This window comes from Alexandromys fortis, unplaced genomic scaffold (genome assembly GCF_014885135.2).
Source record: "Alexandromys fortis isolate MF-2015 unplaced genomic scaffold, M_Fortis_MF-2015_v1.1 scaffold_84, whole genome shotgun sequence".
NCBI lineage: Eukaryota > Metazoa > Chordata > Mammalia > Rodentia > Cricetidae > Alexandromys > Alexandromys fortis.
The window spans coordinates 3,570,325-3,597,851 of NW_026068017.1; the positions used below are offsets into that span (position 1 = coordinate 3,570,325).

The following is a 27,527-nucleotide window of genomic DNA, read 5'->3' on the forward strand; positions in this document are numbered from 1 at the left end:
AGATGACTTTTGAGAGCTCTGCTTTGGCCAGGGCCCGGCCTTTTTTGGGGCTGTAGCTAGGCTTCCCAGAAGTAGTGGGGGCCCCAGCGAGTATCAAGGTGGGGTTGATTGGCAATGTGTCAAGGCGGGGTTGATTGGCCATGTGCCACCCTCTGCTCAACCCTAAACAAGACTTCTGAAGGGGTGGGGCCTTGGCTCTCTTATTTAGCGCATCTACCCCTCTTGACTCTCAGAAGGGAGAAAACTACAGCTGCAAGATGGGTGTCTTCTGCATCCGTGTCTCCACTGGGTGCTCGCTGTACGCGGGCTCCATAGACAAAGTCCACCTGTGGCTGGTGGGCGAGCATGGAGAAGCCTCTCTCGGGATGCTGCCAGCACCCCAACGGAACTCGGTGAGCTTCACAGAGCTGAGGCTAGGCTGGCGGGGGAGGGGGGGTGGAGGAGTGGGGGATAGGGGGTGGGCGGGGAAGGGCAAGGCCAGAGAAATCCCAAGGAGCCCTGTGCTGGTTCCTTAGCTCCACGGAAGGCTCTCACAGCCCTGGGAAGCAAAGCGCATGCAGAGAGGCACTCCGTGAGCGCTCAGTAGCTGTTGGCGGCCGCCTGGCGGGAATAGTCCTGTCCGTCCCTAGTTTCACAGAACTCCGCGGGACAACTATCAGTAGTGCCGGCTGTAGGACCTCTCTATTTTTAGAAGTTAGAATTTCCCATCCTCTCTGCAGATCCTGGGATCTTTAATCTTAGGGCCGAGTGGGTAGGAAGAAGGGTGTGGGGTGCACAATACTCGGTGCTGTCCCCTGTTTATATGTGGCTGGTCTTGCTTTCCTTTTCTTCTTACTGCTCTCAGATTCTTCCAGATCTGGATGCTGCCTTATGTTCACTTCAAAGGAAGATAGAGAAATAAAGCACTTACTGGGCTTCTCCCTGTCTTGCCCTTCATCTATACAAGTGTTGAGCAAGCTTGGTCAGTTCTGTTCCCCAAGCATTTCACCTGAGTTTTGCCCAGTCCTTGGCCACCAGTGAACGTCCCCTAGACCTGCTAGACTCCAGGTCACCTTGAGCTCTCCCAGTTCATTCTTACTTTAAGACAGCCTGCCTGTTAAAGCCTTCCAAGGTCTCCAGTTCTTCCTCTGTACTAACTGCCAAATTTCTTGCTTATTCTATGTCCCTCAGGATCTGGTCTTGTGTGGTTCTCCAGCCCCAGCTTCAAGGCCCAGATGTCCTGGAAGCTTGGGGCAGGGCACGAAGACACAGGCGCAGGGGACAGGCAGGCTGGCTGAAGGAAGGTACTGGTCCTTTCAGCCTCTTCTCTCTCCATGGACTCTGCCTGGTGTCTACTCGTCCCTGACCTCGTTCTCTCTATCCGACCCTCTCTTCAGTCCAGGTTTCTGCTTAGAGATTGTCCTCTTGAAATTCTGGCTTCAGGCAGGGTTTCACTGCCCCCAGCCTACCTCCAAGGGGGACAAAGAGAAGGAAGGAGAGAGAGGGTACCTTTTCATCTTCTGTCCCCAGCGCTCTCATCTTGGTTGAGTCGACAACCCAGAGTGATGTCGTGGGGCCCTGCTAGTGTGTGCTCCCTTTCTCTTCCTGGCTTCCTTCTCTTGGCTTTCCCTGTGGCCGAGTGGAAGCAGAACTCAGCCTGGACACCCTGTCCTCTGCCCCTTGTGTTTGCCTGCAGGAAGTGGAATTCCAAGTGGATGTGCCAGAACACCTGGGGCCCCTGCTGTTCGTGAAAGTGCAGAAACTCCATTACTTTCTGGATGACGCCTGGTTCTGCAACTGGATCTCTGTGAAGGGCCCAGGAGACCAGGGAGCAGAGTACAGGTTCCCCTGTTACCGATGGGTGCACGGCACCCGCATCCTGAGCCTCCCTGAGGGCACCGGTGAGCAGAGGGGTGGGGCCTCAGTTATGTGAGGAAGACCGGGCAGGGTGGGAACACTGGAGTCTGGAGGTGTGTATGTGTGTGTGTGTGTGTGTGGGGTGTTGTTTGTTTTAAAGGGGTTGTCAAAGAAGTGTGTTGCTGGAGCTGGCCCAGGTGCCATGGAGGCTCGGGGGAGGGGCGTGCAGATGCAGGCACAGGGGACAGCCCGAGCTGGCAGGGACCAGAGAGAGACTCCCAGTAGACATCCCAGAACGCCTCCCTCCTCCACATCTAGGCTGCACTGTGGTTGAAGACACTCAAGGCCTGTTCAGGAAGCATAGAGAAGAGGAACTGGAAGAGAGAAAGAGTCTGTACCGGTGAGCCCGACTCCAGTGACCCACGGTGATTAGCTGGGCAGCTCCTGCAGAGCCCAGTCTGATGTTGTTTCCGCCCGGCAGGTGGGACAACTGGAAGAATGGTGGTATCCTGAACGTGGCCGCGACCAGCTTGTCTGACCTCCCTGTAGATGAGCGATTTCGAGAGGACAAAAAAGTTGAATTTGAAGCTTCTCGGGTTTGGGGGTAAGAGCCAGGGTGCCTGGTGTGAGGGGAGGTGAGCTGGTCTAGCCTGTGGCACAGTCACCGTATGGTTTGGTTCTAAGTATAACTGTTGAGCCCTTCCTCCCATTCTTCCCTGAAGGAAAGCAGATGTCCTTCTCAACTTTCCTATAAATTCTCTGACCTCCTGGAAAGACCTAGATGACTTCACATGGGTTTTCAAGCTTGGCCGCACCAAACTGGCTGGTTAGTTCACTTACTCCAACATCACTCTTACCCCCAAGTCCTTCCCAGTGCAGGGAGATGAGAAAACCGGGTTGGGGGTGGGGGCAGAGGCTTTTGTCTCTCTGGTAAATCTCGGCCAAGCTGGGATGAATTGGTGGGTGTGGGAAGGACCACAGGAACGTGGATCTTAGATACAATCACCTCCCATCCCTAGAGCGGGTTCGAAGCTCCTGGAAAGAGGATGCTTTCTTTGGGTACCAGTTTCTCAATGGTGCCAACCCCATGGTGCTGAGGCGATCTACTCAACTTCCTTCCCGTCTGGAATTCCCTCGGGGGATGGAGAAGCTGCAGGCCAAACTGCACAAGGAGCTGGAGGTGTGAACACGGGGGGGGGGGGGGGGGGGGGGGGGGGGGGGGGGGGGGGGGGGGGGGGTTAGAGACCAAGCAGGGAAGCAGCGCTGTGCCAGCCCTTGCTGCTCTCGGATTCACTGTGGAGTCTCAGAACTCCCTGCTGGTTGTCAAGTGGGGGATCCTGCAGCCGAAATCCCAGACGGATCTGGAGAAACGGACGTGGCTTTCCTACCACAGGAGAGTGGATGGCAGAGGATGGCAGTCTTAGTCGGGGTAGAGACAAACTGAAAGTTGGGAAATGGTCCTAGAGGCCATGGGTCCAGAGGGATGCAGGGTAAGGGGATCCAGGTCAGGGCTGGTGTTGTTAATTAGGAACGAATATGGGACAGAGACAACATTCATGGGGCAAGACTGACCTGCACCTGAATCCTGGCTTTGCTGTGTTAAGCAAGAAATCCCACTTCTCTGATCTGTTTCTGCAGGGAAACAGGCCAGTGGGAAAATCACCCTGCCCCTGGCCTGTCCCTGAGCCCAGGACTTAGCACTCTCCACCTTCCGTGATTCTGGGTACTTCCTCTAGACTAGCTCTGCACGTGCTCTTAAGACCCCATAGACCCCCGCCCCTCTGCTCAGCCCACTCACGGCTCTTTTTCCCTCCAGGGATCACTGCAGTAAACAGGTGGATTCTCTTCTTTCTCCTCTCTTTGTTGGGCACCCAGGTGGGAAGAAGACTCTCCACGCCAACAGCAGTCCCCATTTCTCTCCCTATGCAGGAAGGCACTCTGTTTGAAGCCGATTTCTCCCTTCTGAATGGGATCAAGGCCAATGTCATCCAAAGCAGACAGCAGTACCTGGCTGCCCCTTTAGTCATGCTGAAGCTGAAGCCAGATGGGCAACTCTTGCCCATGGCCATCCAGGTGAGCGGACCTGGGGGTGAACCCCAGGGTGGCCTCCTCTGATGAGCCTGCTGCCCAGGTTCTCTCTCCCTTCTCTGTAGTGCCATTCCCTAAGCACTGAGGAGGCACCAGAGGAGGAGATGGGCAGGCTCTGACTTTAAGGGGTGTGTGGCTGGAGAGACAGGCTCCTTAGCTTGTGTAAGCTCCAATGCCAAGAATAGGACCAGTCCAGGAAGGATCCTGGAAAGAGAGTTGGGGGGATGGGTGGCCTCTATCCCCAGAGCCCTAGGAGGAGAAGGTGGGAGACTTCCGGGGATTGCACCGAGATGAGAAAGGCCAGCTAAACTGAGCTCAGGAGGCGGAATGTGGGCCGCTGGGAAAGGCGCTCCCCCACATTTTCAGTGTTAAATGGATAGAAGAAGGGGGTTACTAACGCTGGGTTTAGGGTCTCAAGTTAAGACTTGGGGGGCGGTCCCAGGTGAGTAGAAGTCATAGGGAAGAAGAGGAGGTAGAACAGAAGGAGAATCAACTGAGCTAGAGTCAAGGATACAGGGAAAGTGGGAGTCAGGCCGGTTTCTCCAGAAACAGAACACCGAGGCCAGAGAGACACCCACGTAGGCTTTGGTCCTGCCAATCTTGAGGTCATGAGGAAACATACAAATCCTCTAACTAGCAGCTGAAACCTGGAGACTTGGACCTTTGTGGATAGGAGGTGTTGAAAGATGAGGGAGAGGCCAAGATTTCTGCACAAGTGTGGGATGGAGGAGAGAGGGACCACTGAGCCACTAACACGCAGCTCCTCACTCAACACTCTGGCTTTGCTCCAGCTTGAACTGCCCAAAACTGGATCGGACCCACCGCCAATTTTTACACCCACGGATCCCCCAGTGGACTGGCTCCTGGCCAAATGCTGGGTCCATAGCTCTGACATGCAGCTGCATGAGATACAGTCTCATCTCCTGAGAGGACATCTGATGGCTGAAGTCTTTTCTGTGGCCACCAGGAGGACCCTGCCTTCAGTGCACCCTGTTTTTAAGGTAATGTCTTATTCATTATTGTTCTGCCTGTGTTTCTCTCTGCCCAAGACACATTCTTGCCCCTGAAACGTCCCTGTGTGGCATCTCAGGGTACAGGGAAGTAAGATGAGTGGTGGAGATGAACGAGCAAGGGAGTGGGAGGTGGTCTCCTCTACATTTCAATGATGATATTAATTCCCAAGGGGGTGTGATGAAGGTAACTCCCGAGAAAAGGTGTAAAGATTGTATTCTTTTAATATACAAAACATAAATATACACACAGTACAATAACAGATGCAAATGACTTAGAGATTCCATCCAATCAGAGAAGACCGTGCACAACTACTACAGATTCCTTACAGCCTTCTTTGAAAGGTTCTGAAACTGTAGCCTAAGGCAACAAGAGTAGCCTGGTTGACTACAGCCAATCAGAGCAAAGAGCTTATCCATAAAAAAAAAAAAAATGGGTATTGGATGTCTCTACTCAGAACTAGTCTAGATGCCAGTGGAAACATCTGATCTTCTGGGAGTTTTATGTCCGGTAAGAGAGAAAAAAAGACGATAATGTTTGTATCCAGCATCCTGGCCATGATGGACAGTGCAGAGTCAGAGCAGCAGCCTGAGGGTGAGTTTCTCTGGGGATCAGAAAGACTGTTGAAGAGAAGCCCAGGGAGGGAAAGCCATGCCAGAAGGCAGTAAGTCGATGCCGTGGTACCAGCCAGGCAGCACAGATCAGCACACTCCCAGGACCAGACTGCAGCCTAGCAGCCGGGCTTCCCTCCTTGTCAAGTTTGTTTCCTGCAGAGACCTGGCCCAGATTTCTTCGGATTTACACCTCCCACCTCTTCTCCTTCTAGCTTCTAGTTCCTCACCTGCTCTACACCTTGGAAATTAATGTCCGGGCCAGGAGTGATCTGATCGGAGAGAGTGGTTTTTTTGACAAGGTATGGGGGACAGAAATGGGTTTCAGGTTCACTCTGTCCTCTAACTTTAGGGCAGCTTGATTTGACTGCATCTGCCTGTCCTTGGTCCTGTAGGCTATGAGCACAGGTGGAGGAGGCCACGTGGATCTTATCAAGCAAGCCAGTGCCTTTCTGACCTACAGCTCACTGTGTCCCCCTGACGACTTGGCTGAGCGGGGGCTCCTGGATGTTCAGTCTTGCTTCTATGCTAAAGATGCCCTGCGGCTCTGGGAAGTCATAAATCGGTGAGGCTGATGGGCTGCAGGACGGGTATGGGCGCTGGTGCAGGTAGAGAAGACCAGGGGGATAGGAGGTCTGTGCCTGGGTTGGGGGTGGACACTCTGACTTGGCCGTCTGATCAGGGAGCAGAGGGCTTCAATGCACTTGCCTGACCTTTGCTGGCAGGTATGTGACGGGAATATTTGATCTCCACTACAAGACTGACGCAGCCGTGAGAAATGACCATGAACTGCAGAACTGGTGTCGAGAAATCACGGAGACTGGGCTGCAAGGTGCCCAGAAGAGAGGTAATAGGGGTCCCTAGCATGAGAACGAAGGCACGAGTTCTGAGACCTCTCCAGAACCCTCTCTACCTCTGTGGGATCTTCCAGAGGCATTTCAATCCTTATGAAAATCCTCAAAGGCTTTTTTTTTTTTTTTTTTTTAGTTTTTCGAGACAGGGTTTCTCTGTAGCTTTGGAGCCTGTCCTGGAACTAGCTCTTGTAGACCAGGCTGGCCTCGAACTCACAGAAATCCGCCTGCCTCTGCCTCCCGAGTGCTGGGATTAAAGGCGTGCGCCACCTCAAAGGCTTTTCTAGGTGCAGTAGGAACGGTGCTCATAAAAGTTTAAGGCTAACTTCACCCTGAAAGAAAGCTGACCTCTCCCAGAAGCCACCAGCTGTCCATAGCTCCTCATTTAGGGCACAAGGACTCATGAGCCCCTTCCCACTTTTCTTTATAATGCTGACTTGATGCTGTGTGGGCAACCAGCCGCCATGAGCTCCATCAGGCCTGTCACGCCCGGAAGACACCATTTTCCTCCAGCTCTATCTCCTACAGCCCATCTGCCCTCTCTTTCACCATGATCCCCTAGCCTTGGGTGGGGTATGATATAGTTGCCATGGCTCGTCTCTTCCCTCACCGCACCCACTCCCGTGCCAGCTTCCACAAGCTCCTGGCATTCCCCCCCCTTACTCCTCCCTAGGCCTCACTTCTAGCGGCTGTGGTGACGTCACACACTAACCGTCTACACCTCTTGTAGGGTTTCCCGTCTCTCTACAGTCTCGGGCTCAGGCCTGCCACTTTATCACCATGTGCGTCTTCACGTGCACCGCTCAGCACTCCTCTGTCCATCTCGGCCAGGTACTTCCCAGAGGGAGGCGGTCGGGAATTTGGGTCTTGTAGCGGGGGAGGGAAATGTGAGCCTGTGGGCCAAGGGCCTTCGTGTTTAGCCAGCCTTGACCCTAGATCACTATCTCCCCAGCTGGACTGGTTCTATTGGGTCCCTAATGCGCCCTGTACCATGCGGCTGCCACCACCTACCACCAAGGATGCGACAATGGAGAAGCTGATGGCCACACTGCCCGACCCTCATCAGTCTACTCTCCAGATAAATGTCATCTGGCTGCTGGGCAGGCGCCAGGCTGTTATGGTGAGAGTCAGCTATTCAGGGTCCAGAGGATGGATTCAGAGGGGAAGCCATGTGCCCCCAAGGGTCGGGGTCACAGGCTCTAAGCTGCTTCCCTCACCCTGCATCCCAGGTGCCTCTGGGCCAGCATTCAGAGGAACACTTCTCAAGCCCTGAAGCCAAAGCTGTGCTGATGAAATTCAGAGAGGAGCTGGCTGCACTGGAAGAGGAAATTGAGATTCGTAATAAGAGCCTGGACATTCCCTATGAGTACATGAAGCCCAGCCTGGTGGAAAACAGCGTGGCCGTATGAACAGCTCCAGCGTTTTCCTGTTTCAGTCACCCCTAGCTTGTCAGTACCCCACGCTCGAGTGGTTGCAGTCCTGCCCTCCCAAGCCCCATCCTCTGCCCCTGCAGGAGCCCCTCTTAGTGCCAGCTTTCCATCGTCTGCTGCAGTGAACAGTTTGCTTTGGGTGTGTTACTCGGGAGAGCCTCTCTTAATCTGTCCTCTCTTCTTTTCCTTGCCTGTAAGGTAAATAGTGGCCGTGCTCAGAACAGCACACCAGGGACGCAAGAGGGCGATGCTATCCATTGTTGTACACCTTTTATGAGTTGAACAGGCTTCAAACCTGAGTAGAGTCTAGTAGCAACAGAAAAGATGGCTTGGACTAAGGATAGAAAAGAGCATGGATTGAATTATTGCAAATAAAATGTTGGCAAAGATTATGGAGCATCCAGACTGTTCTTCCTTTCTACCTGGGGGGATTTGGAAAAGAGTGTAACCACAGCAATTGCCAAGCTGTTTGGATTCTCAAAATTTTCATTTTACAAATCACTTTGAAAATGTAAATGGAGGAAAACTGGTAAATCTTTTAAAATTGCTTCTGGCTGGAGACATTTGGTTTCAAGGATTAAGAGACATGTATATAAGCCATTTCCCATTTGCCAGTTGGGAAGCGCCAGATCAATTTGACAAGTCTAGAAAACCCCATGTTCTCTTAGTACAGCATGACTTAGCAATGTCTAACTGGGGCATCAGGATGACATTTTGGAAGAATGAACTGGGGGGTTTTCTTTCTTCCTCTGAAAACCTGTGTGAATTTAAAAACAAACAGTACAGATAAGGCCAAAGTGTTCCTGTAAGGAAAACAAGTCTGCTTGACCCAGTTCTTAATTCCACGAAAGACATGTGTACTTGATCTGATCTGTGTGGGTGCCTGTGTGTTACTCGGGATAGAAACTAGGGCCCCAGCACACTCTGTGAAAGCTCTACTATCAGAATCCACCTTCATTTAACCCTTGGTTCAACTCTCTGTCTCTGTCTCTGTCTCTCTCTCTCTCTCTCTTAACTTTAAACAATCTTTTCTCATTTTACATACCAATCCCAGTTTCTACCCCTTCTTCTCCACCTGCTTCTCACAACACCCCCAACTTTCCCAGACCCCACCCCCCATTCACTCCTCAGAGAGGGTAAGGCTTCCTATGGGGAGTCAACAAAGTCTGACATATTACTTTGAGGCAGGACCAAGGCTGTCCCCCAAATATCTATGCTGAGCAAAGTATCCCTCCAAAGAGAATGGGCTTCAAAAAGCCAGTTCAAGCAAAAGGATAAGTCCTGGTCCCATGGACAGTGGCCCCACAGTCTGCCCCAGTCACACATCTCTCACCCACATTCAGAGAGCCTCATTTGGTCCTATGAAGGTTCTCCTGCTTTCAGTCTGATAGCTTATGCTGGAGAGGATGTGGAGTAAGGGGAACACTCATTCATTGCTGGTGGGAGTGCAAACTTGTATAGCCACTTTGAAATCAGTATGGCGGTTTCTTAGAAAAGCGGGAATCAATCTACCTCAAGACCCAGCAATACCACTCTTGGGCATAAACCCAAAGGACGCTCAATCATGTCACGTGGACATTCGCTCAACTACGTTCATAGCAGCGTTATTCATAATAGCCAGAGACTGTAAGGAACCTAGATGCCCCTCAACTGAAGAATGGATATTAAAAAATGTGGTACATTTACATAATAGAGTGCTACTCATTGGTAAAAGACAACGGTGATGTGGGAGTGATTTCTTATTAATAAAGAAACTGCCTTGGCCCATTTTATTGGATAGAAAATTAGGTAGGCGGAGTAGACAGAGGAGAATGCTGGGAAAAAGAAGCTGTGTGAGGAGTCGCCATGGTTCTCCCGCTCCAGACAGACGCAGGTTAAGATCCTCCCTGGTAAGCCAGCTCGTGGGCTACACAGAATATTAGAAATGGGTTAGAACAATATGTAAGAGCTAGCCATAAGGAACTGGAACTATCCGGGCCAGGCAGTGTTTGAAAGAATACAGTTTCCGTGTAATTATTTCTGGGTATAAGCTAGCCATGCGGGCGGCTGGGTGCCGGGGACGCAGCCCTGCCGTCGCTCCTATTTCAACACAACGGCATCTTGAAATTTGCAGGCTAATGGCTGGAACTAGAAAAAACTATCCTGAGTGAGGCAATCAATTCTTTTTGTTTGTTTGTTTGTTTGTTTGTTTCGAGACAGGGTTTCTCTGTGGCTTTGGAGCCTGTCCTGGAACTAGCTCTGTAGACCAGGCTGGTCTTGAACTCACAGAGATCCACCTGCAATCAATTCTTGAAGGAAGAACAGGGAAGACTTGAGGGGTGGGAGTGGAGTGTAATGTTAGACTCTGTGAAAACCTTCAAAGTCAGGGGAACATACTGTAGTTTCCATAGCAGAGCTAGAGTCTGGCAGTGTAGGTGCTAGGAGGAGCCGTGGACAGTGGGGTGAGGACCATAGGCCAGGAAAGTGAAGGCTCCCCTGAAACTGCTGCTGGAGGCTCTTCAGTAACCCAGAGCAGGGTCCTGAAGGTGACACCACAGAAAGGCCAGCTTCTCACTGGGAGCCTGCCCGCCCCCCCCCCAGAGGCCACACCTCCACTGGTCCTTGCTCCTCAGAAACCACACCCTTTTCCTTGGAGTCCTCTATCTCCCTGGAGCCCATGCCCTTCTGAGAGGCTGTGCCCTATTCCTTAGGGGCCACACCCTTCCCCTTGGGCCCCCACTCTGGGAGGCTGTGCCCTATTCCTTAGGGGCCACACCCTTCCCCTTGGGCCCCCACATCTTTGATTCCTTGCTCAATGCTTTTACATTTTTACAGGTTTTCTCCTCGGTCTCATATAGAGAACAGCCCAAGTCTCCCTGCTTTCTGCCAATAAACTTTGTAGACACTCAGGTTTGTTACAAATGGACTTGTAGGATGAAAACCAAGAGGCCTGGCTTTCGTGGGGGTTGACACTAGAGTCAGGTCCCTTAACGTCCCGTGGTTGCTGAGTGGGAAGTGAGGTCATGGGTTACGAGCTGCATTACACGCATGTATGGAAACATGATTTCTTGCCACAGACATAGCCTGACAAATACATGTTTCTGTCTCTCTGTCCTTCCCTTCTCCTTTCAGCAGGGCCTCTAGGCTGACCTTGACCTTGATCTTCTCTGCCCTCAGCCTCCCAAATCCAGGGTTCACAGCTGGGCACCCCGTTCTAAGGTTAACACGTATGTTTTCTTATGACAGGTCATTAAGAGTCAGTAAGGCCAGGCGTGTGTGGTGGTGGTGCACACCATTAATCCCAGCTCTCAGGGAGGCAGAGGCAGGTGATCTGTGAGTTCAAGGCCAGCCGGGGCTGCTTAGTGACAGGCTGTGTCAAAACAACAACAACAACAACTCATACCAAGCTTAGCCTCCTGACTGGTGAGACCTGGGTATAGTAAAACACTTTTGTCAGAATGACTTGATAAAGATTCTTACAAACAAAAGATTCTGAAACAATACACAGGGTACGTTTACACTTGGCGAGAAGGAAGCGTCATTTCAACCTGGTTCTTGTTTGTACTCTTAGGTAAATCTAGCCAAGAGACTCTAGAGTTTTGCTTTTATCTGGAAAAACATGTTTACCAGCTCACTGCACCACGGGCCCTCTTACTGCATGATCCTTTCCGGGGCACCCTCTCAGAGATACTCATTAAGAATGTGACCTTGTGGTAAGGTGTGTGGGAAGAGCAAGGCAAAATAAGGCAAAGGCAGAGCCAACAGCGGTTGGTGATGCTTGAGATTGCCACAGGACTAGTTGCTGGTTGGCTTTTTGTCACCTTGACACAAGCTCCAGTCATCTGAGAAGAGGGAACCCTCAGCTGAGGCAACGCCTCCATCAGATTGTCTGTAGACAAGTCTATGGGGCATTTTCTTGATTGATGATCGATGGCGAGGGGCAGCCCACTGTGGGTGGTGACAGCCCTAGGAAGGTGGTCCTGGGGTGTGTGAAAATCAGGCTGAGCAGGTCATAAGCAGCAAGCCAGTAAGCAACACTACCCCACAGCTTCTGCTCCAGTTCCTGCCTCCAGATCCCCGCCTTCACTTTCCTCAGTGGTGGACTATGACCCAGAATACGGAAGCCAGTCAGGCGGTGGTGGGCATATCCTTGATCCCAGTACTCACGTCGTGCCCCTGGATGTGAGGATCCATTGCACCTTGACTGAAGGTCAGAGAGTTCAGGCCTATTCTTGCTCCTTCAAGGTTCTGACAGGAGGTTTGACCTAGGGAGTGGCTGCCTACAGGATGCTTGGCCTAAGGTATGGTCGCTGCATGTCTTGCCTAAACATCAGAATACTTAACTCAGGATATAGCTACTTGATGTTTCAGGGGTTGAAGAGGTAATCGCTTTGTTTGTTCTTTGTATCATCGTAAAGCAGTCTTTTACCTTCCTACCCCATTTTGAGTTGGGATATATAAGCTTGTGAAAAATAAACATGGGTGAATTCAGTATTCACTGGGTTGCCCTCCTGACTCTATTCTGTGTCTCTGTTTCTTTTCTATCTCTGTTTTTGTCTGCCAAATATTCCTAATCCTCAGGCCCATAACCTGGAACACATGAACCTGTTGAGGCTGAACCCTGACAGGTGTCACCCAAATCCAAATGCGGGACTTTGATGTACTGAGGAGGTAGAAGCAAGCAGATCTCTGTGAGTTCAAGGCCAGCCTGGTCTACAGAGTGAGTTCCAAAGCAGCCAGGTATACACGGAGAACTGTCTTGACAAACCAAACCAAATCAAACCAAAACAACAACAACGACACAAAATCCCCACACACACACAGAAAAAGGAAGACAAATAAAGCCTTCTTGACCCAAGTTGCTTTGTTTTTGTTTTTGTTCTTGTCACAGCAGTATAAAGCAACTAAGACAAACAGACATGAAGAAGGAGGGAAGGATGAACCCAAAGCTTTAGACTGGCTTGGATGGGCAAAAAGACGTGTAATCTTAAGCTTTCAACATTGAAACTGAATGTATAATCCAAAAAGTAGGTAAAATGTAAAATATGACCTTCAGTTGAAAATGCAGCATTAACTTTTTTTTTTTTTTTAGTATAACAGAAGGTAGCTTTTCTTGGTCATGACCCAGGGGAACCCCCATTGGACAATTTCAATATACTAATTCAGATCCTTGGAACATGAGGGCTGTAATCATTGAATGGTACTCTCCGGGCTCCTCTAGGCTGAGATTTTCTGGGCTGTTGGGCCAGCTTGAGACGCTCTCTTTATGTGTCTGGCCCTCTCCCAGACACTGACTACAGAACAGATGGCAACAGTGGGTAGAGAAGCTTTGGGGTCTTTGTCTGAAAACTTTCCCACAGCTCCTTTTGGACATAGTTTATCGAGGGAAAGCGTGGCGAGTGCATAAAAGCGAACTTGCATCGTTTTTGGATTTATGCCCAATAATCCATCATGGTTTCCAGAAAACGCACATCCATTCCTGGGGAGTCCTGCATCCTTTGCAACCACCTCGCGCTCTGTCCCCAGGCAACCAAGACTGTTGTGGGATTAACTGCTTTGCCTATGACAATCCCCTTTTCTGGTGTCCTCCCCTCGGCGTGATGAGTTGAGATTCAACATGCGGCTGTTGTAGTTTTTCATTCTTATAGCAGAACAGTGTTCCTTGGGAAACGTATCCCACAGCCTGCATACACAGTGACACTCTTCTTCCCCAAGCCCCAGGACTTCCCCTTTCCAGAATTTTCTTACATATTAGGTGTGATATTGAACGGGAGTGTTTAGAGAGAGCTCTTTGTCTGGTTCCAGGTCTTGAAGAGAAATAAAAGCCTTTAGGTTTTTTTTTTTTAAATCATTATTATTAGTTATCGTTTTGGTTAATTTTTAAAAATTAGGGAAGTTTCCTTTTACTACTAACATGCAGGAGGTATGAATGGATTTGGGTCAATTTTTTTCATATTTGATGTGTCCTCTTTTCTTCTCCCCTCTCTCTACCTCTCCCTTCCTTTGCCTCTCCTTCCCCTTCACACACGCTGCCTTCCTTTCTCTGCCGTTCACCACCAACTCATCTGGGTCAACTTTGTGGTTCAGGATGGCATGGAACTCAGGCCAACATCAGAACTGAACGAAAGTTCCCAGGACAAAGCCACACATATGTTAAGGATTCTACATAGCTGATTGACCAGGCTACCAATGTATTTGAGTTAATCTTGTATCCCACCGTATTACCGAAGCTGTTTATCAGCTGTAGGAGTTCCCTGGTAGAATTTTTGAGGCCTCTTATGTATACTATCTGTTAGTATGCAGGCATCTGTACTGGCCTGCCCTTGGGGTTCTGACAAGCTATGTCCTCAGCTGTAGCCACTAAGAGCACCTCCTGTGCACATCACTATATTCCCTTTTTAAAAGGGCCCTGTCCACCCCCCCTCTCTCTCTCTCTCTCCCTCTCTCTTCTCTTCTCTTCTCTTCTCTTCTCTTCTCCTCTCTTCTCCTCCCTCCCCTCCCCTCTCCTTCCCTGCCCTCCTCTCCTCTCTTCTCCTCTTCTCTTCTTTTTTCTTCTCTCTTCTGCCACTCCTGTCCCCAGAGGCCAGTCTCTCCTCTCCCCCTCCCCCTCTTCCATTCCCTTGTCATTAATAAAAACCTCTCCACACGAACTCTGCTGCATGGCATCTTTCTCTCTCATGCCGATTTCTGTTTTAAATTACAGCACTATCATATTATCTGCAAATAGTGAAAGTTTGACTTCTTCCTTTCCACTTTGAATCCCTTGATCTCCTTTTGTTCTCTTATTACTTTAGCTAGGACTTCAAGCACTATATTTAATAGATATGGAGAGAGTGGACAGCTTTGTCTTATTCCTGATTTTCGTGGAATCACTTTGAGTTTACTCCCATTTAATTTGACATTGGTTGTTGGCTTTTATTCTGTTTAGGTATATTCCTTGTATCCCTGATCGCTCCAAGATCTTTATCATGAAGGGGTGTTGGATTTTTGTCAAAGGTTTTTTCCAGCATCCAATAAGATGATCACGTGTTTTTTCTTTCATTTTGTTTATATGGTGATTACACTGACAGAATTTCGTATGTTGAACCATTCTTGCATCTCTGGAATGAAGCCTACTTGATCATGGTGGATGGTTTATTTGATGTGTTCTTGGATTCGGTTTGTCAATATTTTATTGAGTACTTTTGCATCAATGTTCATGAGTGAGATTGGTCTCTGTAATTCTCTTTCTTGGTTGAGTCTTTGTGTGGTTTTGGTATCAGGGTAACTGTAGCCTCATAAAAAGAGTTTAATTACAAGCTAGTAGTTTCTATATGTCTTTTTTATACTTTGTTATGCTTACTGTTTATTTTATTTTAGAGCAAGGGTTTTACTATGTAGCTCTGGATGTCCTGGAACTCATTGTATAGGGCAGGCTGGTCTTGAACTCTGAGACCAACACTTGCCTCCCCAAGTGCTGGAACTAGAGGTGTGCACTCCCACACCTGGCCTAGGTATTTTACTATGAGGATATTACAAAAATACAGATAAAGAGCTATACAGGGTGACATGCAAGGGACAGTGTATGGCACTTCTGTAAGTACTACCACCTTCTAGAAACTTACATATACTCAACCCTAGAAGCTCTGTGAACTCTTTCCTTCTGTCTTTTAAGGAGGTTTGAACTCAGAGGTATGGTTCATAATAGGCTAGGTGGAGAAGAGGGGTGCTGTGTGTTCAGAATCACCTTGCAGAATTTGTTCCCCCAGCTGTGAGAAAGGCCTGCATCTTGCTGTTGGACAGAGGTAGATCACAGTGTTTCTTCATGGCCATTTTTACAATAAGAAGCCTGCTTACCCACTGCTCCCTTCGGAGCCTCACGCACAGCCAATCTTCTGTCTTGAGGTGCATCCAGTCTTTATAATTATATCAATGTAATTAAAGAATGTGTGATACTTTTAGTGTGTGTGTGTATGTGTGCACATAGGTGTGTGTACATGTATGTGTGTGTATGTACACGTATGTGTGTGTGTGTTTTGTTGAGTGCAGGCATGTGCATGTGGGGGTCACGGCCAGCTCTCAGGAGTCGGTTTTCCCTTCCACTGTGGGTTCCAGGAATCCAGCTCAGGTGGTCATGGATGTACAGTAAATGCTTTTTCCTGCTGAGCCATCCCGCTGGCTTTGTGTGATATTTCTATTCCGTTTTGGCTTTGTAATGTTTGTGGGGTTCACTTATATTGTAGCAGATGTTGGAGCTTCACTCATTTTCATGGCGGAATAGTATTTACTTGCATGGAGTGTTCACATTTTGGTATCTATTGTCCACTTTCTGCCTATTTTAAGTAGCAATGCCATGACATTCATAAACAAGTATCTTTTGTGCATTCTTAATTCTTCTGGGCACATAGCTAGGAACAGAACTGCTGATCATACAACAATTCTATCTTTAATTTTTGGAAGAGCCACCAGACCGTTTTCCATAATTGCTGCTGTTCTTTACATTTTTGTTAGTGAGGTTTTAGGACTCCAGCTTGCCCATGACTTGCTGACACAGATTTTTCATTAAAAATTACAGTTGTTTAGCTTGGTGTTCTTGTGGGGGACCTATCAGTGAGAGTGTGGGTGTTTCTGACTCCTTAGTATTCTTTGGTTGCCCCGTCCAGCCTTGATTAGAGGATTTGTGCCCAGTCTTGCTGCATCTTGTTGTGCCATGTTTGACTGATATCCCTGAGGGGCCTGGCCTTTTCTGAAAGGAAAAGAGAAGTGGTGGATCTAGGGAGAAAAGGAGGTGAAAGGGAAATTGGAAGGACAGGAAGGAGGGGAAAATGTAGTTGGGGTGTGTTGTATGAAAAATGAATAAATAAGAAAAAGAAACAATCCTGCTATCCTAGTGAGTGTGAAGTATCTTATTGGGGTTTAGTTGGTGTTTCCCTGGGGGCTAATTATGAGACATTTTCGTAGACTTATTGACATATGTATGGTATTCTTTGTAGATAGGTGTCTCAGTAAGGGTTTTTATTACTGTGGAGAGACACCATGACCATGGCAATTCTTTATTATTATTATTATTTTTTTTTTTTGGATTTTCGAGACAGGGTTTCTCCGTAGCGTTTTGGAGCCTGTCCTGGAACTCGCTCTTGTAGACCAGGCTGGCCTCGAACTCACAGAGATCCGCCTGCCTCTGCCTCCCGAGTGCTGGGATTAAAGGCGTGCGCCACCACCGCCCCGCTGGCAATTCTTTTTTTAAAAAAAATAATTTATTTTTGTCTTATGTGCATTGGTGTTTTGCCTGTATGTATGTCTGTGTGAGGGTGTCAGGTCTTGGAGTTATAGACAGCTGCCATGTGCATGCTGGGAATCGAACCTGGGTTCATGTGGGAGAACAGCCAGTTCTCTGAGCCACTAAGCCATCTCTGTAGCCCAGATCATGGCAACTTTTATAAAGAAAGCATTTAGGCCAGTTCAGGCGCCCTCTCCTCAGCTGCCCAAGAAACAAGCTGGGGACATCGCCTTGGACACCTGGGAACCCATCTAGAGTCAAGTCTCTTGCCAACCCTAAAATGGCTCCCTTAATTAAGATATATACTTCCCTACTCCCATATCCACCCTTCCTCCATTCCAACTGTCCCATTCCCCCAAGCTCTCCCCATCCTCCCCTTCTCCCTTCTCTCTCCCCATCTCCCCTTATCCCCACCCTACCCCCACCCCCAAGCTCCCAATTTTTTGCCTGGCAATCTTGTCTACTTCAATATCCAGGAGGATAACTATATGTTTTTCTTTGGGTTCACCTTTTTATTTAGCTTCTCTGGGATCATGAATTATAGGCTCAATGCCCTGTGGGAAGTCCAAGGTCCTCCCCCCTCCATCCAGGTCTAGGAAGGTGAGCATCCAAACAGACTAGTCTCCCACAAAGCCAGTCCATGCAGTAGAATCAAAACTCAGTGCCATTGTCCTTGGCTTCTCAGTCAGCCCTCATTGTCAGCCACATTCAGAGAGTCCGGTTTGATCACATGCTCGTTCAAACCCAGTCCAGCTGGCCTTGGTGAGCTCCCATTAGAACAGCCCCACTGTCTCAGTGGATGGGTGCACCCCTTGCGGTCCTGACTTCCTTGCTCATGTTCTCCATCCTTCTGCTCCTCATTTGGACCTTGGGAGCTCAGTCCAGTGCTCCAATGTGGGTCTCTGTCTCTATCTCCATCCATCACCCTAACCTGGTGATGTGACAGAATTCATTGACTTCCACGGGGGGATTTACCGTCTCTGAAGAGTGTATGGGGGTAGGATGAGGGGGAAGATGGAGGGGAGCAGGAAGAGGGGAGGATGAGGGAACTGGGATTAGTATGTAAATATATATATATATGTATATATATATATATATAAAACAAAACAACAATAATAAAAGAATCAGTCTTTCAGCAGAAAATAACTTCCCTTGGAGTCACCTGGGAGGAGCTGTTCTACATTCCGATGTTGGTCCAGCCTAAGGCACGTGACAACTTTCCTGCTGCCAGTGAGGGCAGAGAGACTTGACTGCAGTTTGGTCCAGTCAATAATAAGTCACAACCGCTAAGAAGGGAGTCACCCTGACTTCTCAGGCATGAGAGGAACGGAATCTTCTCACTGAGGAAAATGGAAGGCACCTGGGAACGATGCATTAGCGAAATAAGCTTGACTCCCTAAGACAAACACCAAACATTCCCTCTCTCACCGGGTGCTAAAAAAATATTGACCTGGGCCAGAGTAATGACTATGGGAGGGGGTGGGTGGAGGAACAGTAGGAGGTGGGACAGCAGTGCTAAAACAGAATGAAGGTAGGAAGAGCAAATGCTGGTTTCCTCTAGCACAACGGAATGACTAACACTTGGTGTAATACTTAGCGTAAGCAGAAGGTACAATGGGGTTTTGAGATGTGGATGTTAAACATCTTGATTTGATCATTACACATATTGAATTATTGTAGTAAACCACTTGACCATATACAACTAAAACAATGAGTGGTTAAACATGAAATTCTTTGCTCCAGTTGCCTAGTGAGCAGGAGTGTGGAGGGTCTGTGTCTGGCTTAGTTTTATCTAAGCTGTATGGGGGAGAGTGGTCCTTTGCAGCCAGCCCTTTACTGAATGCAGAGTGGGTGGGAGATATTTCTTTAACTAACATGTTCTCCAGGATCCCAGGGGTGAGGGAAAGTTCAACACTGTCATACGGCCCCATGGGGGAAAGTTATCCCAACAGAAGTTTAGACACTGTAGAGGGGCTCTTACCTGAGAGGGCTTTCTCTTAGAACAGGTGCAGGCAAACGATGCCAGGAGTACAGCCACATCTCAAGATTTAGGACAATGAATAAGTCTACACGCCAGCAGGGAGAGTTGCCAGAGGCTCCGTCTCTCATTCTACATCTGCCATCTTCCCAGGGCCACATGAGCTCTTACAGGAGAGATGAACGAGCACTCTTGACTGGAAGGAATGAAGTTGCTTTACCTGTGATGACCTGAGGAGAGACATCAGCACACCAGTGACAGCTGTGAGGAGTGAAGTCAGCACGTCAGTGATGGCTGTGAGGAGTGATGTCACCCCACCAGTGATGGCTGTGAGGAGTGAAGTCAGCACGCCAGTGATGGCTGTGAGGAGGGACGTCACCCCACCAGTGATGGCTGTGAGGAGTGATGTCACCCCACCAGTGATGGCTGTGAGGAGTGACATGGCCCCACCAGTGATGGCTGAGTGGTTGATTCGGCTTTCCTTTCTGATTAGGAAGGGTTTTGTGAAGACTGAATTTGGTGAAAGACCAAAAAGATGTCAAGTGGCTCTCTCAGTGTCACTAAAACCATCTTTGGAATTTTGAGTGGATGAAGCAATTGTGTTGCCTCCTTCCAGCCTCTGCAATTTCAAGGGCTTTTAGGTGAAATCTTCACATTTTTCCAGTTAGGGCGTCACCTAGCGAGGCAAATGGATTTAATTTCTGGTCTGATTGTCTTGGGATTAGCACAGATATACAAATTGCTGAGGTTGTATATCAACTAAAGGCTTTCTTCTAGCCTAGGGTTCTTATATTTGGTGGTATAAACTTCTGTTTTTAGTCTGGCCAGAGTTTGTTTTGCAAATCAGGTTGAGGGACTGGAGAGACAGTTCAGAATTTAAGATCATCGGCTTGGAACTCATGAGAACCAGAGGTGAGGTGTCAGCCCACTTGTAACAGGCTTTGTGGCCAGCAAACAACTGTGCTTCCCCTCCTGAGGACACCTGGCCTCCTGTGGCCTCTGTGTGCTCACAGTGTGTTCACAGTGTGTGCACACGTATGTGTACACACACACACACATACACACACACACACACACTTTAAAACCCAGGCCTCAAGACTGTCAGTCACCTTTTCTCACAGAATGAATCACAAATTCTAGGTGAGTGGATTTTGCTTAGGTAGGGCTCATACTCTGGGCTAATGAGGTCTGAAATATGGAATATAAGGGTGAGTTGATACTTCTGCACCCCACAGAGTTTCCAAGAAGACTGTCAACATAGAAGGTGAGATCTTAGAAAGTAAAAGGGGAACTTAAGTCAGATCAGACAGGGAAAGGGCTTGGGCACTTTTGACATAAATGGGTTTTATTTCTTCATGTACAATAGAATTGTGAAAACTAAGCCTTTGATAATAGTACAGCATAATAGATGGGATGAACAAAAACAAGTCCCAGAAAAGAAGGTTTGGGAAGTGTTGGGAGCTGCCATCGGGGGGAAGGGTTTGGATTTTGTGTGGCACGTAAATATGCAAAGAACAACACAGTGAAAACTCAGTTGTTTGTATCTTGAATCAAATTTACTGTCACTCTGACCCTTCAGGAGCATGGAAGCAAGCTGTGGGGACCAGTGTGAGGGTAACATAGTAGGAAGCTGCTGGTTTCCCTTCTTTCTTTTCTTGCTTGCTTTGTTTTTGTGATGGGATCTCCTGTAGCTCATGCTAGCCTTGAACTTGCTGGGTTGTTGGAAATGACCTTGAACTCCCCAAACGTCTTGATCCTCACACCCAAGCACTGGGATTTGGCCACCATCCACCCAGCTAGTTTCTCAGCTTCCCTTTTCCTGAGATGGGCTCTCTAAGGTATGTCCTTCTGTGTGCTGCAAATATTGCTTGTATTGGTTGATGAATAAAGATGTTTCAGCCAATGGACAGGCAAAATGTGACTAGGTAAGAAGTCTAAACAAAGATACACACACACACATGCACACACACAGAGAGAGAAAGAGAGAGAGAGAGAGAGAGAGAGAGAGAGAGAGAGAGAGAGAGAGAGAAGGCAGAGTCGGGGAGATGCCATGTAGCTGCTGGGGGAAGTAGGATGTGAGGTAACAAGCCATGAGCCTCATGGTAAAATATAAGATTAATAGATAGTCATATATAGTAATCAAACTTTTAGTCATGTTAGGTTTTCTAGATGTACAGAGATATATTTCAGTTAGATAATCTTCAACACTTCAAAGACCTACAGAATATGACATTAAAAATGTCATAATAACAAACTTTTCTCAACAGTAAGACATGTCTGCTCCTGGCAGCACTTCAAGAGGATGATGGGCATCAAAGAGGCTGTTTATGGAGTTTGTTAGCCATTTGTGCAAGAAACTGTTTTTGCCTGTGCTGATTGACTGTATGTTGTATAAACTGGACATGCAGGACCCACAGGAAAGTAGTGCTGAATTTCCCAGAAGATGGGATGGTCCTTTAGGGTTCCTGCTTCACAGAAGAAAACAACTGATGAACTTTGCCAGTACAAGGCAGAACAGATCTTCAAATTTTCTGCTCCATTGAAAAGTCTGTCAGATTCTGTGGGCCTATAGGCTGAAGATGGATGCCCCAGTGTTACAGAAGAACTTCAGTGACTATCCAGGCAGCAAGATGTCTCTGTCATTTCTAGAACTTTGGAAGTTGCTTGCAATGCACTTCCTATTTACTTAGGTAATAATATCCTTCTAGGATCTTTGATGGAGTTGAACATAGTTATAGTTTTCTTTAGTTGTAGTAAAAGATAAATTAGATATAAAACTTTAGACTCACAAAGATAGGATAGGTGATAGAATATTTTCCTTAATTTGCCAAATGTAAATGGACTAAATATTGTAACTATAATTCTTGCTTGATAACTGTTTTGTATATGTAATTTTACTGTGTTAAAGTTAAAACATTCCTTTTTACTTAAACAGAAAAGGAGAGATGATGTGGGATGTCCTTTTATTTACTGTGACTATATGTGGCTTTTATAGGTGATTAATAAAACTGTTTCAGCCAATGGACAGGTAAAATATAGCTAGGCGGGAAGTCCAAACAAAGATACAGAGAGAGAGAGAGAGAGAGAGAGAGAGAGAGAGAGAGAGAGAGAGAAGGCAGAATCAGGGCAGGGAGACACCATGTAGCCACCCAAGGAAGCAAGATGTGAGGTAACAAGACATGAGCCTCATGGTAAAACATAAACTAATAGAAATGGGTTAACTTATAGTCAGAGTTAGCCAATAAGAAGCCTAAGTCATTGGTCAATTTAATATTTAGCTTCTGAGTGATTACTTCATAAGTGGTTGCAAGGACCCAGTGCGCAGAGAGAAACCAGACCAGGGGACCAGCAGGACAGAGAATATTTCTAGCTACATCTTTCTTTCTCATAACTGTGAGGTCTGAGCACAGGAGCAGAAGGAAGGGAGTTTTTACAGGGTCCAGGGCTGTTACAGAGAATTAATCCCACCAAAGGGATCAGACACATTTAGCCACAGTCTATGAAGAAGAAAGCTGTGGCAGGGAAGTTAGGACTCAGGAGGCATCTCATTGTTTTGGATAATAGGCATTTAGATTATAACAACGATGATCTCAGTACATCTGGGGATAAAGCTCTGTATTTTATCTTGAAGCCAGCAATATGTGTACACGTGTACTTTGTCTCTTAAACCTTACAACTATCTCAGTCAGATCTAAGTCCTGGCATGTGTCACTGAATTACCAAGTGTACAGATGAGGTTGTCTGCACACTGGCTGAGCATTCAATTATAACATGAAACCAGATCTTTTCCAGTTACTTCATAGAGACTCTGAGAAGATTAGCGACCTTCCATGGATAGGGCATGGATGGAACTGCACTCCAGTACAGACCCTAAGGCCTGTGCCCTTATCCACTGCTCCAGTCTTCCTCTCTTATCTCATGTCCAAGTTTATTCCCATATGGCGATCACAAAATCTCAGGTCCAGCTCTTGCGTTAATGTGTTCTAATCTTGTTTTGATTTGGAGGAGTTTCCTGTTGCCTGATGTTTCAAGATGGTGAGGATGAGATGGACATTCCAAAGACCACCTGGAAAAGCTTCGTGCTGGCTTGGCAATTCCCATTTTATAATTTGAAATAATAGATGCTGGCAATTGGTGGCTTTTCCTCCTAGAAAGGAATTTCACTGTGGGCACAATACTATAGCAGCCTCTCGGTAGTTGTGCCTATGTGCCGATGGTATGAAGAAAACCAGATATAGATGCATAGCTAGAATAGATAAGTTTAGACATCATCACTGATAGCTGGCTGCAGGCGCATCTGTGGGTTGAGCCATCTTCTCCGTGATGTCGTCTATGAGAAGAGGTGGTGCAGAGTAGTTCAGTATATTAGCTAGCATGAGTTGAGGTTAGAAACCTAAAGGCCAGAACTGAGCTGGGTGGAGCTTAGGTTTCTTAGCCTGGAGAAAGCTTAGATGCTCCAGGAGCCTCTGCCAACACCTGTTTTATTGCCTTGACCTCTGGCCTTAAGGAGGAGTAAAGGACAGCCAGGAAGCACAGCCCTGAAGCAGGGAGCACAGCCCTGGAGCACCGCTCTCCCTTCTCTATAGGAGAGTACTTCACCACCTTTGGCCCTCTGTAGGGCACGTGCAGAGATAGGATTTGAGATACAGTGACTGAGTTCTGGGAGAGAGCTCTGCCTCTTTCTTTGCCAGGATTTTCTGTCTTCCCACTTCACCAACTTCACTGGTGTGGGAGCCAATCGTCAATAAAACTAACAACCATCTTATGTTTGGCCCCAGTGGTTTCAAATAACTTCGTAGAAGAGCAGGGTTTACTCAGCCGGGTATAGAGATCCGCTGCCTTCCTTCATCTGCCTTCAGACGGACAGACGGACAGATGGAAGCTGGGATTTCCTCTTCCGATGCACGTTAGAGTCACAATGCTGATGTTGCACGTCCCCAGATCATGTTTCCAGTGGTCATTAACTTGAATGTCCCCACACAGCTCACTGCTTAAGCAACATCTTTGTCACTGCTTACTTCTCCCTCTGGGATGGCTGGGGCGGGAATGGCCGGGGCAGGGAGAATGACACTCTTCTCTGCACCTCACCTCATCCCAATTTTCCCGCCTCTTGAACTGACTGAAAGTGATCTTCTGAAAGGGTCCCCGGCTGGTGAGATGACTCAGTGGGGAAGGAGGCTTGCCGCCAAACTGACAACTTGAGATCTCACAGTGGAAGGGCAGAACTGAGGCCCACAGGTTGTTCTCTGACACACACGTGTGCCCACTTGTGCACACACACACACACTGTGGCAGGAGCTCTTCTCCCCTCAATAAACTTTAAAAAAGTTATGAATGATCCTGGTATTAACAGCTGTGAGGTTAAAGCAAGTAAAGCAGGGCTGGAGAGATGGCTCAGTGGTTAAGAGCGTTGCCTGCTCCTCTAAAGGTCCTGAGTTCAATTCCCAGCAATCACATGGTGGCTCACAGCCATCTGTAAAGAGGTCTGGCACCCTCTTCTGGTCTTCGGGCATGCACACAGAATATTGTATACATAATAAATAAATAAATATTTTAAAAAAAAGCTTACTTACTTTAAAAAAAAAAAAAGAGAGAGAGTAAAGCAGGAGGGGTCCATAGCATTCTAAGGAGTTTGGTGCTTTCAAATGGGAGAGAGAGGAGGAGGTTCCTTTGTTCCTAAAGCCGAGGTGGGTGATCTAAGAGATGTCGTCATCAAAATTGGGGGTGACTACAACAGAAACATTATGCCCAAATTATTTTTGGGTCTCTCTGTCCTAATTTGGAGTTATACTGTGGGAATAAACACTGACCAAGAGCAACTTGGGGAGAGAGAGCTGATTTCAAATGTTTCATCTGACGTTCTGGTCCGTCACCAAGGGAAGCCACACAGGAGCTCAAGGCAGGAACCTTGAGGTGGGAACTGATGCAGGGACCACAGAGGAATACCAATTACTTACTGGGTTGTTCTCCATGGCTTGTTCTGCCTGCTTTCTCATACAGCCCAGGCCCCTCTGCCTAGGGGTGGCATTGCTCACAGGGAGCTGGACCCTCTCTTATGTTTCAGGAATCAAGAGATTGATGCACAGGCTTGCCTGCAGGTCAGTCTTTGTAGGCAAGTCTTCAAAGCTCAAACAGTGAGATAACCTCTTCCTTGTGTTGAGTTGGCAAACACTAGCCAGCACACTCTCTAAAGCCATTTTCTGTGCCCCTCTCTTCCCTGGGAGGAAGAAGGAGGGTGTATTCATAGGCTCTAATGCTCTCTGGTTTCTAGCTGGGTTTGCTCAATGGGTTGCGGGTCGGTGGGGAGGGGGTGCTCCAGCAGATCATAGAGGGAGCAAGGGAGGTGAGCTATAGTGCATACTCTTCAGCTTCCTTCCTAGAAGGCCATTAAAGGCTGAGAGGGGCCAGAGAGATGGCTCAGTGGTTAAGAGCACTGACTGCTCTTTCAGAGGACCTGAGTTCAGTTCCCAGCACCCACATGGTGTCTCACAACCATCAGCTACTTCAGCTTCAGGGGATCCAATGTCCTCTCCTGGTTTTCATGAGCACTGCATGCTCATGGTGTACTTACATCCACGTAGGGAAAACACCCATACATATAAAATAAGAAAAACAGAGGTAAAATAAACTAAAAACACTCTGCTCACTTTTAATAAAATATATTAATCTCATGAAAGTTGAAACTGGAATGGTGGTTACCGGGCAACTAAGGACACAGAGTGAGAGGAGGCATGGGGAAGACTGGCCAGTGGGTGCTACAGGATATAGCAGGAGGTTCTGGGGTAATATAGATGCTTTATAGATGCTTTGGGGGTGACTATAGGTAGTGATTATGTACTGTACACTCCAGAAAGCAAAGAGAAAAGATTTTTAAAAAATGCTTTATTGTAAAGAAATGGCAAATGCTTGAGGAAATAAGCATGTTCAACCTGATTTAAATGAAGTGTACACGCATGGAAATGACAGGTGTCCCTCAATATGTATAACTTTATGTGTTTGTGTATCAGTTAGAACCTAGAAAAGGAGATAGATGGGGGGGCCATGAAAAGCACAGGGGCTCTGCTCTCTCTTTTACTTTCAAACCTCTAGGTCCAAACAAGAGCAGGCTGAGGCAAGCCAGGTAGACAGGGTGATGGGTGTGAGGGGAAGTGAGAGAATGCCTCAGCTGAGGAAACCAGGAGCCCCACTGCTGAGGCCAGCTTACTGGCATTGCCCAATTGCTATCAATCAACCACATCTCCCTGGGGCAAGCAGTTCATAAAGATAACACGGCCCTGTTGAGATAAACAACCACAGGAGAGGAAGCCATTGCAATCCGCTCTTCTCAACCGAAGCCCTTTGTCCACCCCTTTGAGAGCCCTTATCAGCTTCCCCTCCCCGCAGACCCTCTGCTCCCAACGCAGAGATATTGCCAGCTATGATTAGCTCTAATAAATGCAATCTCATAGCTTGAGGTCAAACTCTGGTCTCCTTCCTCACTGTAGTTCCTTTATTCTGCTCCTCTAAATCTAACAAAAAGAGCTCAGAGAGGACTTCAAGATTTATTTTATCTGATTTGTCATTATTGTGTGTGCATGATGTGTGTGTATGGTGTATGATGTGTGTGTGTGATGTGTGTTGTGTGTGTGTGATGTGTGTGTGCATGATGTGTGCACATGCATGCTGTTTGTATGTGAATGTGTATGGGTGTGGGGTTGTGCACAGCATGGTGTGCATGTGGAGGTCAGAGAATAACTTTGGGGAGTCTGTTTTCTTCCTCCACCATGTGGTGGGTGAGTCAAATTCAGGCCGTCAAGCCGTGTGGCAAGCGCTTTTTTCCTGCTGAGCTAGCTCTCTGGCCCCAGAATGGACTCTAAGGTGGGGAAATCACAAAATAAGGAACCTTAATATTGAAATGGAATTATATTATCAAAGAAGAATGATTGAGAAATTGTTGGTTTGATCCAAAGAGTCACTGAGTAAACCACTAATCAAAAGGAGTGGGGGTTAATAGGAAAGGGACCCCACCTCCTGAGACTCAATACTGAGTCCCTCATTTGTCCCCCCTTCTCTTGTGCATGTTTTTAAACTTCCTTTTTATTTATTCTTTGTGTCTTTCACATCATGTATCGTGATACCATTCATTTCCCTGCCCCTTTGTATCCACCTTCTGTCCTTGTAGCCTTCCCCACTCAAGTAAAATAAAATAAAATTTAAGAGGTAAAAAGAAAATAAAAGGAAAAAAAAAAACCACCCTCTTCATGGAAGCTGCAGTGTGACACACTGAGTCACACAGTGAATCCTTTTGTCCATGTATCTTTATTTGTAAGTGTTCATTGCAGAGAGTTATTGGTGGGTTCAGGGCCTCTGGTTTCTGCTGCACTATTGATGCTGGGCCCTCACAGGAACTCCTCTTGGATATCCTGTTGATGCCTTGTGTCGTGGAGATCCTGCAGCTTTGGGTCTGCAGGACCGGCCCCTTCACGTACTCCAGTAGACCATAGA

At 47.6% G+C, this 27,527-nt stretch overlaps 1 protein-coding gene across 1 annotated transcript; it reads left to right on the forward strand.

The window, feature by feature from the left end:
- The first annotated feature begins 257 nt into the window (after nucleotides 1–257).
- LOC126514012 (polyunsaturated fatty acid lipoxygenase ALOX15-like) lies at nucleotides 258–8,172 on the forward strand. The gene is made up of 14 exons (XM_050162673.1): nucleotides 258–392; nucleotides 1,676–1,880; nucleotides 2,155–2,236; nucleotides 2,318–2,440; nucleotides 2,559–2,662; nucleotides 2,856–3,016; nucleotides 3,766–3,909; nucleotides 4,716–4,925; nucleotides 5,762–5,848; nucleotides 5,942–6,111; nucleotides 6,272–6,393; nucleotides 7,128–7,228; nucleotides 7,350–7,517; nucleotides 7,627–8,172. Exons 1-14 carry the CDS (start codon nucleotides 258–260, stop codon nucleotides 7,804–7,806), a joined length of 1,992 nt encoding a protein of 663 aa, XP_050018630.1. The 3' UTR covers nucleotides 7,807–8,172.
- Nucleotides 8,173–27,527: the final 19,355 nt, after the last annotated feature.

Coding starts and splice junctions, on each gene's coding strand:
- LOC126514012 (XM_050162673.1), top strand. CDS start 258: ATGGGTGTCTTCTGCATCCGTGTCTCCACTGGGTGCTCGCTGTACGCG. Junction 4,926..5,761: donor CAGTGCACCCTGTTTTTAAG/GTAATGTCTTAT, acceptor TTCTCCTTCTAG/CTTCTAGTTCCTCACCTGCT. Junction 6,112..6,271: donor CTCTGGGAAGTCATAAATCG/GTGAGGCTGATG, acceptor CTTTGCTGGCAG/GTATGTGACGGGAATATTTG.